Raw genomic sequence first — 17,231 nt, forward strand, 5'->3', positions numbered from 1 at the left:
ATATTTAAAATCTTTATTAGTGTATATAGGACATTACAATGTACATAAATATATAAAATCTTTATTAGTGTATATAGGACATTACAATGTACATAAATATATAAAATCTTTATTAGTGTATATAGGACATTACAATGTACATAAATATATAAAATCTTTATTAGTGTATATAGGACATTACAATGTACATAAATATATAAAATCTTTATTAGTGTATATAGGGCATTACAATGTACATAAATATATAAAATAATATATAAAATCTTTACTGGTGTATATAGAACATTACAATGTACATAAATATATAAAATAATATTTAAAATCTTTATTAGTGTATATAGGACATTACAATGTACATAAATATATAAAATAATATTTAAAATCTTTATTAGTGTATATAGGACATTACAATGTACATAAATATATAAAATAATATTTAAAATCTTTATTAGTGTATATAGGACATTACAATGTACATAAATATATAAAAATTTACGCATTTTACATTTACAAGCTTTACGGGAAAAGGTTTAATTGTTTTAAATTTTGCGCAAAACAACACGAGGGTTATCTGCGCCAGCCGTCGCTAATTTAGCACTATAAGAGTAGGTGGAAGGCAGCTAGTCAACTCTTGGGCTACTCTTTTCCCAACGAATAGTGGATTGACTGTAACATTATAACGCCCCCTTGTTTAAAAGGGCGAGCATGTCCATGGCTACAATAAAAAACTGTGTATTCAACCAAAATCTTTTGTACAGTACTAAACAAAGCACTTTGAGGATCGTATGGGTATTGCGAAGTTAATTACCTTCATTAATAATTAGCTGCATGATTTAGAACTACTTAATTATTATTAAAATATAATCTAATTCCAGTTTTAATACATAAATGGTCTATATGTTATTATGGTGTACAATAATTTTGTGACTCTGGTGTTATCAGATATTTGTTATGTCTTTCACTACTGAAAAGTAACATTACTCTGTTGCTGTCTTTGTTTAAATATGTTGATAATAAAAATTGATTATCCAATTCAGTAGCTACATATGTGGGTCCCGTCACACAATCATGAAAGTTGCATGTATGTTTGTAATACCAGAATCTATATACAATAAATATAGTTATCCATTTATCAGTACACGTCCGAAACAAAAACATCAGTCTAGCTTTGTTATTCATTTATCTGTAAATAGAAAGATACTTATACAGAAACTATTTATACTCACTGTATATTCCAGCTGCAGCATAACGTTTTATGTGTCTAACTAATGCTATCCAATAGCTAATAACTACAGTAAATCATCATGAACGTATCAAATAGCTGAAAAATATGTTTAATATTATAAAGTTAGCTACTACATCTACTAAACCGGCGAAGATAACCCTCGTGTAGCTTTGTGAAAAATTTAAAACAAACTAACAAAATCAGTTATTTACTTGAATTAGAGCATAAAATATAAATAAAACTCTATGGATAAAAAATAGAACATTTGGAAAGCTGACAAGAGATATATAATAAAAATCAAGATTGTTCATACTATAGACATTATTTCTTCAAGGTACAAATTCCTATATTTATTTCATACTGTTATCAAGAAATAAATTTGGTGAATTCAACATAGAGATTTTGGACTTGAGCAAATAATGTCCATACTATCATCAGCATTGTTTGTTTATCTTGTACTATCCCTTTTTGAAGGTTGTTTTTAAATTCCTAATTTTTAATTATATTCTTTGTCGATATAAACCACTCAACAAAAAGTGCGATATTTTTAGGTTTAGATGAAATGTAGATATAATCAATGTCGTCTGTTGATATACCGGAAACAAATTATGGTTTCTATAAACCGCTAAACAGAAAGAAACAAAATAAAAAAAAACAAACAGATCAATGAAGTAATTAAAATGAATTAACATATTTATAAGCTTGAGAGACGTGGACGCACAATAACAAATAAAACTCTTTAAACTAGAGACATCTGGTGTGTAAATATAAAAAATGATCAACATTGAGTTTAGTTTTCATTTTCAAACTAAATATTCTTTACTTACGTTTAATGTGTTACTCAATGTTTTTATTGTGTTTTTCTTACTTTTAAACAGAATTACTTAATGGAAATGAAACAAACTGTCGTTTGAATACCATGACTACGAAGACGATAATAAATATGTTCTGAAAATATCTTTTATAAATAACTTCCAGGATATGTTCTATATGAATTTAGGTTGTAGGTAAGTTTGAACTCCTGTAGGTAACAATTAATGTACTGTAACAACTATTTAGTTCAAAATGTTCAAACAAACAAGAAATCTCTTCAAATAACTAGTTTGATGTTTTTGTACTTATTGTAATAGTTATACCATGAATATTGTAATTCGTTACTACTTACTCAGGTGTGATTTCACAAATCATCACATGTCCATCAATTTATTTATTTTTTTAATATTTTGCAGTGTTCACGTCATGGTTAGTGGTTTATCTTACATGCTCAGCTATAACTCTGAAGGTTCATAAATTCGGGTTTCTATACCAGTAGTAGACACTGAACAGATAACCTATTGTATAGGTTCGTGGTCATCAAATAAACTGTCATGTTCATTTTATTTTTACAGAATAGCTGAAGACGCTTTAGGATGTATAGACACTATATTCACCACTTGTAGCCAGGACGTCAGAGATGTTTACAAGGGTTTAATTGAAACTTTCATGGAAGAATCCAATTGTTTTGAAAACCTTGGTTTTCCTTTGAAATTGAAGATGTTTTAAGAGTATATGGGAAACATTAACGTTGATAACGTCTTTAGCATTATTTATGTAACATATGTATGTGAACTAGTTCATTATGTTTGTAATATTTCTATGTAAAATCTGGTTTATAAATATTATTACAGAGCCTAGATAATCTTTAAAATTGATTTAATGTTTCGTGGAGATATTTCATCTTTATTAAAATATTATTACTTATGTTCTTTCGTAAATCTAGGAATTTTTGTTTATTGTATTCAGTTTTATTAAAATTTTATTTTATCATGGAAATATATTACAGGGTATCAGTGCAAAACGCTGTCTGGATGTTCACTCAACACAGACACAAAACACTTGGAGAACAATCAACACTATTATAAGTCTCTGTTGTTGTCACAGTTATCTAACTAACAGGTTCATGTTACTTTGACACCAGTCGTAGTTTTAATGTATACCCGAAGTTCTTCCAAACAAATATAATTTTTTCTGTTTAATTAGCAACATTTTTATGACCTTTTTTTGTATGAATACTAACCCTACCTCAGTTCATTACTGTAACATAACTTGCTGCTCGTTTAGTGGTATCGAATTTCCCAACCTTCTAATGTGTTTGTTTTTATCTGCTTTTTTTTCACTTCCGATTCGTAATTAATTTTGAGTTCACTTCCTTGTTCGGTGACTATATAATGTTATGTTAAGCTGAGCTGCATTTAGAATAGTATTGGAACTTAAGAAGCTAGTGAGAAAATACAGGAATTTACAGTTCTTTTCTTTCATATTTATCAAAATGAACGTTTATAGAAGATTTTGGTTTTCTTTGATGGTCACTTTACTTTCAGGTTCGCCTTTCAATGTTTTCTGTCATACATTTGAAGGACTAGTTATTACAATTAGTAGTTATTACAGTTATTACAATTAGTAGTTATTACAGTTATTACAATTAGTAGTTATTACAGTTATTACAATTAGTATTTATTACAGTTACAGTTATTACAATTAGTAGTTATTACAGTTACAGTTATTACAATTAGTAGTTATTACAGTTACAGTTATTACAATTAGTAGTTATTACAGTTACAGTTATTACAATTAGTAGTTATTACAGTTATTACAATTAGTAGTTATTACAATTAGTATTTATTACAGTTACAGTTATTACAATTAGTAGTTATTACAGTTATTACAATTAGTATTTATTACAGTTATTACAATTAGTAGTTATTGCAGTTACAGTTATTACAATTAGTATTCATTACAGTTACAGTTATTACAATTAGTAGTTATTACAGTTACAGTTATTACAATTAGTATTTATTACAGTTACAGTTATTACAATTAGTAGTTATTACAGTTACAGTTATTACAATTAGTATTTATTACAGTTACAGTTATTACAATTGGTAGTTATTACAGTTATTACAATTAGTATTTATTACAGTTATGGTGTTAATATCTGTTTCAGGTAGCATCTCTGTCACTAATGCCGGTGTTATAGTGTTAATATCTGTTTCAGGTAGCATCTCTGTCACTAATGCCGGTGTTATAGTGTTAATATCTGTTTCAGGTAGCATCTCTGTCACTAATGCCGGTGTTATGAAACTTACGGAAAATTGTGGAGCCAGAGAGACACGTCACAAACTTCACGAATCCGAACAATGTGTTAACTTGAAAGCCGAACTACGAGACCTGTACACTTCTCCCTTTACAATCGATACAACAAAACCCTCCAGATTATGCGAGTAAGTAACTCAGCCTCTCTGATGTCTTTCTTAACCACTACTAAGTTGAGATAATTAATTTAAAATAATTTCCAATAAGTGATTGTATTTATAGTGATGAGGAAGTGATCAGAGTGCATATTTTCATTATCTGTCATGTTTACAAACGTACAAAGATACAATAATGTGAAAAGCAATCTCTCTGAACTTGTTGTATCCTGAAATCAATGAGTCACTTAACTATTTCATATCTCTTGTTAGTAAATATTAGCTGTGTGAAATCATTCAAGTGAGCAAAATCTATCGTTTAACGTAACAGTAATATCTAAAAGTAATATACAATTGTAACAGTATTTTGTTTTATTATTAATTATTTGATTGTTAGCTAGCATCATAAATATTATATTTTGTAAACGTAGGTTCGTTAGTAATGTTGGTATAGTTATTTAATTAATATACAAAACAGGATGTTTTCTGTGTATAGAGACGTTTTCTACTCTCACACAACCAATCTTGGCATGCACCCTTACCCAGGGTCTGAGTGTTGACCTTTCATGTTAATAGTCTATTTACTGATCTAAAACTGGGCATGCACCCTTACCCAGGGTCTGAGTGTTGACCTTTCATGTTAATAGTCTATTTACTGATCTAAAACTGGGCATGCACCCTTACCCAGGGGTGGAACTCTGTCTGAGTGTTGACCTTTCATGTTAATAGTCTATTTACTGATCTAAAACTGGGCATGCACCCTTACCCAGGGGTGGAACTCTGTCTGAGTGTTGACCTTTCACGCTAATAGTCTATTTACTGATCTAAAACTGGGCATGCACCCTTACCCAGGGGTGGAACTCTTTGTCTGAGTGTTGACCTTTCACGCTAATAGTCTATTTACTGATCTAAAACTGGGCATGCACCCTTACCCAGGGGTGGAACTCTTTGTCTGAGTGTTGACCTTTCACGTTAATAGTCTATTTACTGATCTAAAACTGGGCATGCACCCTTACCCAGGGGTGGAACTCTTTGTCTGAGTGTTGACCTTTCATGTTAATAGTCTATTTACTGATCTAAAACTGGGCATGCACCCTTACTCAGGGGTGGAACTCTGTCTGAGTGTTGACCTTTCATGTTAATAGTCTATTTACTGATCTAAAACTGGGCATGCACCCTTACCCAGGGGTGGAACTCTGTCTGAGTGTTGACCTTTCATGTTAATAGTCTATTTACTGATATCAATCATCTACCTAAGGGACGGTCCTCCGTTATAGTGTCAAAGAAGATGGAAAGCACATTGGGATTTTTACACAATCCACCGTGTCATTCTCTGGAGACCCTGTGTCTTCTTCGTACGTTAAACGGATACGTTAACTAGTATATATTATATATACTATTATATTTTTATAAAGTCTCCCGCTAAAATGTAAAACTACATTTTAGAGTTACAGCACTAAAATGAGGGGTTTCGAGTCCCCTCGATGGATTCAGCAAATATTCCGATGTGGCTTTGCTATAAAGAAACACACTCATTTATTATTATGAGAATCATTTCGTGCTGTTTTTTACATCTATTATCTTGGTAACATATATCTTGAATTAAAGACTAAAATATTGTCAACAGAGATGACAGTATTGAATAACTAAACAATATATTGTTGTAGTCATGAATTAAAGTGGCATATTAACCCCCACTTCTGTATTAATAGGTATATCTACTACTATATTAACCCTCGCTTCTATATTAATAGGTATATCTGCTACTATATGAACCCTCGCTTCTGTATTAATAGGTATATCTACTACTATATTAACCCCACTTCTGTATTAATAGCTACATCCACTACTAAGTTAACCTTCACTTTCCATCGATGTAGGTACCTCGTTATTATCAGCAGTCCATCATAATTCCCAATAGAAGTGTCTCAGATCCTTCAGTTATTAAAATATATAATGATTTATCGTTTTGCATCAGATTTTTCTACCATATCCATAATTGTACCAGAGTCTTTCTAACAATGGAATGCTTGACAGAGAAAGAAAAGTTAAATTTTGAGAACTGGAGAAGATTATTAAATGCAGAATTAAATTATCTATGTGAAAACAACCAACTGATCTTGGCAAGTGAGTATGTTTAATACACTTGTAATGATTACATGTTAACCATAATGTTTAGGGACAACCAGTGATCTTCTGGTCCATCTTTATAGTATTATATTCTAAATAAAACTAAAACTATCAAATAAATATAAATATTAGAGCCAGTTCTTATTACTCGTATATATATCAAACTTTTGTTAAAATTTTTTGTCTTCATAAATCCGAAAAGAAGGCCTTCTAAAGGCCAACTACACTTTCAGAACAATGAAACTGTCTCAGTAAATCAAACAGAGAAAATGTCCCAAGAACACGAAACGTTTAATATCAGTGTTAACTAAAACATACAAATCTAAAGAATTTTATTTAACAATTATTCTAATTATTATAAGTTTTTAGGTAACCTAAGTAATTAGGACGTATTTACAGATAAATTAGTTAATTACAACGTGTTTAGAGATAAACTGTGTAATTAGAATGTATTTACAGATAAGTAACTAAAATGTATTTATACATTCCACGTAAACAACAGTAACAAGTAAAAATTTTAGGCCATTAAAGCCATCAAATGTGTAGACATAACAATTATCAGCGTTTCATTAAATACATCAGAAGTGTAGACATAACAATTATCAGCTTTTCATTCAAGACATCAGATGTGTAGACATAATAATTATCATCGTTTTATTCAAGACATCAGATGTGTAGACATAAGGATTATCATCGTTTTATCTGTGTCAACAGTTCACTATTGTAATTTTCAACATTCATTAGTTATGTTTACTGTGTTAATAAAGGTTTTTGGTTTACTTTTTAACAGCACTTATCAATGGGAATGCGTCTTCCTGTGATGTGAACACCAACAACAAACATGATGAATGTGTTGATAAATTATTAACTTTTATAAAAAATTTCCAACGTATGTTCCACATGTCATCAGATTGTAGGTAAGTTTGAACTTCTGTAGGTAATAATTAATGTATTGTAACAACAATATAGTCAAAATGTTCAAACCGTAGGTGTTCACAAACAAACAAGAAATCTCTTCAAACAACAAGTTTTGATGTGTTTGTTCTTATTGTAATACTTATATCTTGAATATTGTAATTTGTTACTACTTACTCAGGTGTGATTTCACAAATCATCACATGTCCATAAATGTATTTATTTTTTAATATTTTGCAGTGTTCACGTTATGGTTAAAGGTTTATTTAACATGCTCAGCTATAAATCTGAAGGTTATAACCTATTGTATAGGTTCGTGTTCATCAAATAAACTGTCACATTCATTTTATTTTTACAGAATAGCTGAAGACGCTTTTGGATGCATCGACACTATATTCACCACTTGTAGCCAGGACGTCAGAGATATTTACAAGGGTTTAATTGAGACTTTCATGGAAGAATCCAATTGTTTTGAAAACCTTGGTTTTCCTTTGAAATTGAAGATGTTTTAAGAGTATATGGGCAACATGAACATGATAACGTGTTTTACTATTGTTTATCTAAAACATGGATATGAACTAGTTCATTATGTTTGTAATATTTCTATGTAAAATCTGGTTTATAAATATTATTACAGAGCCTAGATAATCTTTAAAATTGATTTAATGTTTTGTGGAGATATTTCATCTTTATCAAAATATTATTATTTATCTTCTGTCGTAAATCTAGGAATTTTTGTTTCTTGTATTCAGTTTTATTAAAATTCTCCTAATCTTGCAAATGTATTACATTGTATTTATTATTAATCCCAAACCATATTTGAATGTTCATTCAACACGAATATTACGAAGTCTCAATAGTAAGTTGCACGGCCGTCATTGAGAATAACTGCAAACATTCACTTTGGCATGGTTGATATAAGCGTTTGCAGAAGGTTCACTGAAATGTTATTCCAAGTGGTGAAGATGGCTTCACGAAGATCACTGTTTGGAATTGACGTCCATTTCTATAAACTTCCCTTGCCATCCACTCCCAAATATTTTCAGTGGGGTTCAGTTCGGGCGAACACGCTGGATGGTCCAAAAGAATTACGTTATTCGCCATGAAAAAGTCCTTTGTCCTGCAAGCATTGTGGATTGCAATGTTGTCCTGCTGAAAAATCCAGTCATTTCCACACAAGCGAGGGCCTTCAGTCAATAAGGATGCTTTCTCCAACATGCCAATGTAGCCAGCTGCTGTTTGACGCCCCTGTATTAGCTCCATTGTTCCATGGAAGGACAAAGCACCCCAGATCATGATGGAACCTCCTCCACTATGTCGTGTAGAAAATGTCTCCGGTGGGATATCCTTATCGTGCCAGTAACATTGGAAGCCATCTGAATCATCCAGGTTAAATTTTTTCTCATCAGAGAACAAAACCTTCTTCCACTTTTCTACATCCTATGTTTGGTGCTTCTCAGCAAAGTTTAACCGAGCTGTTTCGTGGTGTGGAAGGAGGCATGGCCTTTGAAGACATGTAAGGTTTTTAAAGCCTTTCTCTTGTAGATGCCGTCTTATTGTTCTTGAGCTGCATTCTGTGTCCGTAAGGGCCTTATTCTTGTTTGACGATCAGCTGGTGTCTTGCTGAACAACCCGTCGAATCCTCCTGCTCGACGCCGGCGAAAGTTTCTTGGGCCGACCACTTGAAATTCTCGTTCCGCGTCCCTCGGGGTCTCTTAAGAAATTTACAACAACAGTTTTACTACATCCAACCTCACCAGTGATGACACGTTGAGAGAGACCTTGCTTTTGCAGCTCGACAATTCTGCCACGTTCAAACTCTGTCAACGTTTTAGCCTTTGCCATGTTTTTACCCAATGTAACACAAGAGATGTCAGTGGGAGATGTTGACAACGCTAATGCTTGAACACAAATGACTAAATTTCGTTACGTGTTTACCGATTTACGTTTCGTTTCAGTATGGTCTTAAACTTTTGACCAGCTAGTATTTAGGCTAATTTCATAGTGTTCATATTTTCCCTATCAAATGCTAAAAAGTTTTTTATTTATTTTATCTTTTCTTATTTTCATCTTTTGAAGCTCTACAGTCGTAAGTGGTTGAGTTTAAAAACGCAAAATGCATATTTTTCTTTATGTTCATTGGACATTTTGGCCAGCAGTGTATATTATAATATAGAAGTTCAAAACTGATACATTTGATATAATTCGGTAAAATTAATCTGAATTATCCGTCATCCCAAAAACAAAACGAATTATTGAAAGATAAAACCATCAAAGTGAGCAACAAATTAAGCAGATACGTTTAGTTTTTACGTATGAGAGCAATGACATTAACAATAAAACATGGTTCACAGTTTACAGAAGTTCTCCGATAATGTAATCGTAAAGGATGGGTTATTCCTTATATGTGACACAGGAATCTGTTAGCTATGGAAGAATCAAAGTAAATATAGGTCTTGTAACTTGATAATTAAAATAATGTAAACAATTACATGGAACATTATATTTTAAAAACTAAGCACTGAAAATCAAGTAATATATTCAACACACCCAACAGCTCTTAAAACTTTCTGAGGTTTTATGAACGTTTGGTAGAATCACTCACATGCAATTGCTACTTTTGATAACTTCTTAAAAACTTTAATTACTCATGAATTAAAATCTAATTTAAGAAAACACAGGTATCGCCCTCTATGTTTCCTTAATTGGAACAACATACTCATTGCCCACATACTCTTAAAATATCTTCAATTTCAAAGGAAAACCAAGGTTTTCAAAACAATTAGATTCTTCCATGAAGTCTCAATTAAACCCCTATAAACATCTCTGACGTCCTGGCTACAAGTGGTGAATATAGTGTCTATACATCCTAAAGCGTCTTCAGCTATTCTGTAAAAATAAAATGAACATGACAGTTTATTTGATGAACACGAACCTATACAATAGGTTATCTGTTCAGTGTCTACTACTGGTATAGAAACCCGGGATTTATGAACCTTCAGAGTTATAGCTGAGCATGTAAGATAAACCACTAACTATAACATGAACACTGCAAAATATTAAAGAATAAATAAATTGATGGACATGTGATGATTTGTGAAATCACACCTGAGTAAGTACCGTGTTTCTCCGAAAATAAGACAGGGCTTATATTAATTTTCACTCCAAAATATGACGCTAGGGCTTATTTTCAGGAGATGTCTTATTTTGATATATTTAAAAAATGAAGTTACAAAGTAAAACTATTAAACTAACCATTTAAAATAAACTATTATTAAACTAACTGATTAATACTTAAACAAACTAATTAACTAACTATTAAACTAATAAATAAATTAATTTTTTTTTATTTCTTTCCTCTTCCTGCCACTCTTAACTAGGGCTTATTTTAAGGGTAGGGCTTATATTAAAACTATCCCCAAAAATCACACTAGGTCTTATTTTATGGGTAGGTCTTATTATCGGAGAAACGCGGTATCAACGTTTCATTAAATACATCAGAAGTACAGATATAAAAATTATCAACGTTTCATTAAATACATCAGAAGTACAGATATAAAAATTATCAACGTTTCATTCGAGACATCAGAAGTACAGATATAAAAATTATCAACGTTTCATTCGAGACATCAGAAGTACAGATATAAAAATTATCAACGTTTCATTAAATACATCAGATGTACAGATATAAAAATTATCAACGTTTCATTAAATACATCAGATGTACAGATATAAAAATTATCAACGTTTCATTAAATACATCAGATGTACAGATATAAAAATTATCAACGTTTCATTAAATACATCAGATGTACAGATATAAAAATTATCAACGTTTCATGTGAGTGAATAGTTCACTTTTGTAATTTTCAATGCTCATTAGTTACGTTTAATGTGTGTAATGAAGGTTTTTGTTATTTTTTAATTTTCCAACATAATTTCTCAATGGAAATGGAACATACTGTGATTTGTACACAGAAAACACTATGATAAATGTGTTCAGAAAACATTATTTTTATATATATTTCCATAATTCCATATACATTTAGATTGTAGGTAAGTTTGAAATCCTACAGATAACAATTAATACATTATAACAACTGTAGAGTTAAACTGTACAGACTGTGTATGTTTACAAATAAACAAGAAATCATTTCAAACAACGTGTTTTGATAGAGGCTGGTCCATAACAGTTCTTTAGGTATTCTTCGATAGATTGTTTAGGCAGAGTATTCATTATGAAACGTTGTAGAATGGACGACAACTGCCTGTTGTGGAGACACAAGTGGAGAGGATGATGTTTCGCAATTCTTCTGTCTTTCCTCTTCAGGTCTACACTTGTGTCTCCACAACGGGCAGTTGTCGTCCATTCTACAACGTTTCATAATGAATACTCTGCCTAAACAATCTATCAAACAACAAGTTTGATGTTTTTGTACTTATTGTAATAGTTATACCTTGAATATTGTAATTCGTTAATACCGTGTTTCTCCGATAATAAGACCTACCCATAAAATAAGACCTAGTGTGATTTTTGGGGATAGTTTTAATATAAGCCCTACCCTTAAAATAAGCCCTAGTTAAGAGTGGCAGGAAGAGGAAAGAAATAAAAAAAATTAATTTATTAATTAGTTTAATAGTTAGTTAATTAGTTTGTTTAAGTATTAATCAGTTAGTTTAATAGTTTAATAATAGTTTATTTTAAATGGTTAGTTTAATAGTTTTACTTTGTAACTTCATTTTTTTAATATATCAAAATAAGACATCCCCCGAAAATAAGCCCTAGTGTCATATTTTGGAGTGAAAATTAATATAAGCCCTGTCTTATTTTCGGAGAAACACGGTAATTTTTATATCTGTACTTCTGATGTATTTAATGAAACGTTGATAACTTCTGATGGCTTTAATGGCATAAAATTTTTACTTGTTACTGTTGTTTACGTGGAATGTATAAATACATTTTAGTTACTTATCTGTAAATACATTCTCATTACACAGTTTATCTCTAAACACGTTGTAATTAACTTATTTATCTGTAAATATGTCCTAATTACTTAGGTTACCTAAAAACTTATAATAATTAGAATTATTGTTAAATGAGGTTCTTTAGATTTGTATGTTTTAGTTAACACTGATATTAAACGTTTCATGTTCTTGGGACACTTTCTCTGTTTGATTTACTGAGACAGTTTCATTGTTCTGAAAGTGTAGTTGGCCTTTAGAAGGCCTTCTTTTCGGATTTATGAAGACAAAAAATTTTAACAAAAGTTTGATATATATACGAGTAATAAGAACTGGCTCTAATATTTATATTTATTTGATAGTTTTAGTTTTGTTTAGAATATAATACTATAAAGATGGACCAGAAGATCACTGGTTGTCCCTAAACATTATGGTTAACCATTACAAGTGTATAAAACATACTCACTTGCCAAGTTCAGTTGGTTGTTTTCACATAGATAATTTAATTCTGCATTTAATAATCTTCTCGAGTTCTCAAAATTTAACTTTTCTTTCTCTGTCAAGCATTCCATTGTTAGAAAGACTCTGGTACAATTATGGATATGGTAGAAAAATCTGATGCAAAACGATAAATCATTATATATTTTAATAACTGAAGGATCTGAGACACTTCTATTGGGAATTGTGATGAACTGCTGATAATAACGAGGTACCTACATCGATGAAAAGTGAAGGTTATCCTAGTAGTAAATGCAGCTATCACTATATAAGTGAAGGTCACCCTAGTAGTGAATGTAGCTATTAATATAGAAATGAGGGTTAAACTGGAAGTGAATGTTGATATGAAAGTGCAGCTTACCGTAATAGTTAATGTATTTATTAATGTGACGTTTAGTCCGTTAGTCAATGTAGTTATTAATACAGGTAACAAACATGTTTACAGTGTGCCATGTTTATATGACTCGTATTATTAGACACATGTGAGTTTGTAAACATGGTATTAAAATACAATACACACACATAGCAGACCCTTTTCATTGGGAATATAATCATTGATTAGAAGTCATTTTCAATTAATTTTTTCACATATTTCTCTCTTAAGCTGTTAAAAAAGAAATATCCGAGTATGAGTTATCTACTGGCATAATTTGGAGTTGCTTATAAGAAGATAGATAAATGTTTATATGAGAATTGTAACTTACCAAAACAAAAACGCCATAATCAGTCATAGGCGCTAGTCAAAAGTGAAACCATTGAAGAATAGTGTCCCATGACGTCATTAACTATAAGACGTGAAGCCCACTGTTATCAGCAGGTAGTAACGTTTCTCTTTATTTGGTAATATTTGTAGATGTGTCTGTTTCTATCTTATCGGTTAAAGAAATACAATCGTAAACCTGGTATTAAGTTCTAGAACACCTGTTCTCCTACAATATGTGTTTATAAGGTTAGTTTGTTTTTGTTTGTTTTTGTGAATTTCGCAAGACTAGTGTGAGACTAGAGGGAAGGCAGCTAGTCATCTCCACCCACCGCCAACTCTTGGGCTACTCTTTTACCAACGAATAGTGGGATTGGCCGTCACATTATAACGCCCCCAGGGCGGTGGGTGGTGATGACTTTCTGCCTTCCCTCTAGTCTTACACTGCTAAATTAGGGACGGCTAGCGCAGATAGCCCTCGAGTAGCTTTGCGCGAAATTCAAGAAACAAAACAAAAACAAAGATTTCACGTAACGAGAAAGGTAACTAGCCCTCACACGCAAGTTTTTCCGCTGAAGTTATAGGACGTGTTCGTAGAATTACATGTAGTAACTTAATTCACTGACGTCACACAGTTGTAATGTTCGAAATCTATAAACGCTTCTGATCAAATATCTGTAGTGTTCGGATTAATAGGCGTTTTTCACGGATATACCTTCCAAAGTTTAAAGTATAGTGACTATAGCTTATCAAAATAATTTATATAACGGTCTCTGCGTGTTTCGATTTATAAAGAGTTTCGTTGGTAACAAAACTGGCAGTCATTAATGTTTACAAAACACACGTTGTGGGTTCCTGCACTCAAGAATCTTGTACAAATTCAGAGAAAATACGAGATCGCTAAGTGTTTCAGTTGTTTTTGTATCTAACTGTGTACGAAGGCAGTGTAACAATAATAAGAATCGAAAAGTTGACAAACATTAATCTAAGCTTAATTTAACATCACACGCTGTTTTGTTGGCCTTTAAATCGAACCATTACAAATATAGCTTACAAAAATACCTTGATTCATTAATTTACTTATAGGTAATGAAACTTCATTAATTAAATGTTGGTTAATATTCTGAGGAAGTCCAAATTGTTTGCTTCTTAACAAACTGGACCATATAAGGTGTTTTCTGATTTGTCATGAAGTATTTGTTTACAAGAGAATGCAAAAAAAGTGTCTTAACATTAACCACTAGGGCAATAACAAGTGATATTAATCATTAGGTTAGTGTTACAGGACATTAAAATCTAAGATATGTACAGTTTACAAGGTTGAAAGTATGTTTTAAACAATGTGAAAGTGGTTCTATAGCCTATAGAAATGGATAGTATTGTATGTTTGTTTAGTTTTTACAATGGAGTAAATTTTTTTTGAAAAATTACTGCGTTACTATCATTGGTGCGATCGTTTTCAAATAAAAATGTAACGATAAAGAAGGTTTTTCTAGTTAAATCAACAAGAAATAAATTAAAGCAATATATTTATACAGACTTTATCTTCAGTAATAATGTTAAAACAACACGAGTTGGAAGGTAGTTTCATTGTATCTAGAAATACTGAATTATCATTTATAATACAGCATTGTTAATTTACTAGTTTGTTATATATTTTAATGTAACACGCTACAACAAATAAAACAATTTCAATATATCGAAGAGATGTCTTGCAGGTAACTATGACAACAACAGACTTTTATAGAAATGTTGTTCCAGATGTGATTAGTGTTCAGGTTGAATGAACATCCAAACATGGTTTGGTATTAATAATAAATACTTTATAATACATTTGCAAGATTATGAGAATTTTAACATTTCTAAATAACTAAAACATACAATTTATACATTTACGAAAGAAAAGTAACAACATTTTGATAGAGACGATAAAGCTCTCTGAAAGATTATCTAGGCTACGTGATAATATTTATAAACCAAACTTTACATAGAAACATAATGAACTAGTTCATATCCATGTTTCAGATAAACAATACTCAACACGTGATCATGTTGCTCACATACTCTTATAACATCTTCAATTTCAAATGAAAAACGAAGGTTTTCAAAACAATTAGATTCTTCCATTAAAGTCTCATTAAACCCCTATAAACATCTCTGACGTGAGGGTTTTATGAATCTTTACAGTTACAGCTAAGCATGTTAACTGAACCATTAACTATAACGTGAACGTATTAAAATATTAAAAATTAAATAAATGAATGAACAACTGATTTTATGAAATCACACCTGAGTAAGTAGTAACAAATTACATTATTCAAGGTGTAAGTATTACAATAAGAACAAAAACATCAAATTTGTTGTTTGAAGAGATTTATTGTTTGTTTGTTGTTAAGTGCAAAAATATACAATGGTATATCTATGCTCAGCCAACCGCGGGTATCGAAACTTCATTTTCAGTGTTACAAGCCCCCAGATTTACCGTAGTGCCACCGACTGGCTATTTCAAAAGGTTTTTATTAGAATTAATTTTCTATAATTTAATAGGTATCCTAACTACCCTCAGCCCTTTCTTCGTATTCATTTATTTCTTTATTTCATAATTTCTGACAAAACTTTACAAATAGGTCATCTATATATCACCGTCTCTAATTTTGAACTGATAGACTGGCTACAACCAACCTTTGTATCATCGGATAATGTAGAATTTCACCGTCGCTTTTATATTACGAACATGTTCTCACAGACCGTAGTGTATTTTCTTGGCAACAGGTTGGAAACAAAGAATCATTAGATCCACAACTCGGGCACATTAACTAAAAGGCCACGCCTGTTGTGTATTTTTTTCCTGCCAGATTTAAAACTCATTACATGGATTCTCTTTTACAAATATTTTAAACAATGTAGAATTAAGAATTGATCAGTATAAAAAAAATTATTAAACATATTTATGTGTTTCTTACCTTATACTTTAAGTGTAATAACACTGAAAGTAACCGTAAAACAGTAACAGTGATGGTAACCATAAAACAGTGACGGTGAAAGTAACCATAGAACAGTAACAGTGATGGTAACCATAAAATAGTAACATTGATGATAACTGTAAAACAGTAAGAGTGATGGTAACCGTAAAAAATAAGAGTGATGGTAACCGTAAAACAGTGACAGTGATAGTAACTATAAAACAGTGACAGCGAAAGTAACCATAAAACAGTAACAGTGATGGTAACTGTAAAACAGTAACAGTGATAGTAACTATAAAATAGTGACAATGAAAGTAACCATAGAAGAGTAACAGTGATGGTAATCGTAAAATAGTAAAAGTGATAGTAACTATAAAACAGTGACAGTGAAAGTACCCATTGAATAGTAACAGTGATGGTAACTATAAAACAGTAACAGTGATGGTAACCATAAAACAGTAACAGTGATAGTAACTATAAAACAGTGACAATGAAAGTAACCATAAAACAGTGACAGTGAAAGTAACCATAGAACAGTAACAGTGATGGTAACCATAAAACAATCACAGTGATGGTAACCATAAAACAGTGACAGTGATAGTAACTATAAA

At 31.1% G+C, this 17,231-nt stretch overlaps 1 protein-coding gene and 1 long non-coding RNA gene across 2 annotated transcripts; one reads left to right on the forward strand and one right to left on the reverse strand.

Moving 5' to 3' along the window:
• Nucleotides 1-3,413: 3,413 nt before the first annotated feature.
• LOC143248513 (uncharacterized) lies at nt 3,414-8,278 on the forward strand. The gene is made up of 5 exons (XM_076496929.1): nt 3,414-3,585; nt 4,311-4,485; nt 6,431-6,579; nt 7,373-7,499; nt 7,856-8,278. The coding sequence occupies exons 1-5, from the start codon at nt 3,534-3,536 to the stop codon at nt 8,007-8,009; spliced, it is 657 nt and encodes a 218-aa protein (XP_076353044.1). The 5' UTR covers nt 3,414-3,533; the 3' UTR covers nt 8,010-8,278.
• Nucleotides 8,279-9,776: 1,498 nt separating this feature from the next.
• Nucleotides 9,777-13,745, reverse strand: LOC143248222 (uncharacterized). Its single transcript, XR_013026821.1, has 3 exons — nt 13,662-13,745; nt 12,926-13,074; nt 9,777-10,386 (listed from the first exon to the last, which is right to left on the reverse strand). It is a non-coding gene; the product is annotated as an uncharacterized LOC143248222 (long non-coding RNA).
• Nucleotides 13,746-17,231: the final 3,486 nt, after the last annotated feature.

This window comes from Tachypleus tridentatus, chromosome 4, assembly GCF_004210375.1.
Source record: "Tachypleus tridentatus isolate NWPU-2018 chromosome 4, ASM421037v1, whole genome shotgun sequence".
Taxonomy (NCBI): domain Eukaryota; kingdom Metazoa; phylum Arthropoda; class Merostomata; order Xiphosura; family Limulidae; genus Tachypleus; species Tachypleus tridentatus.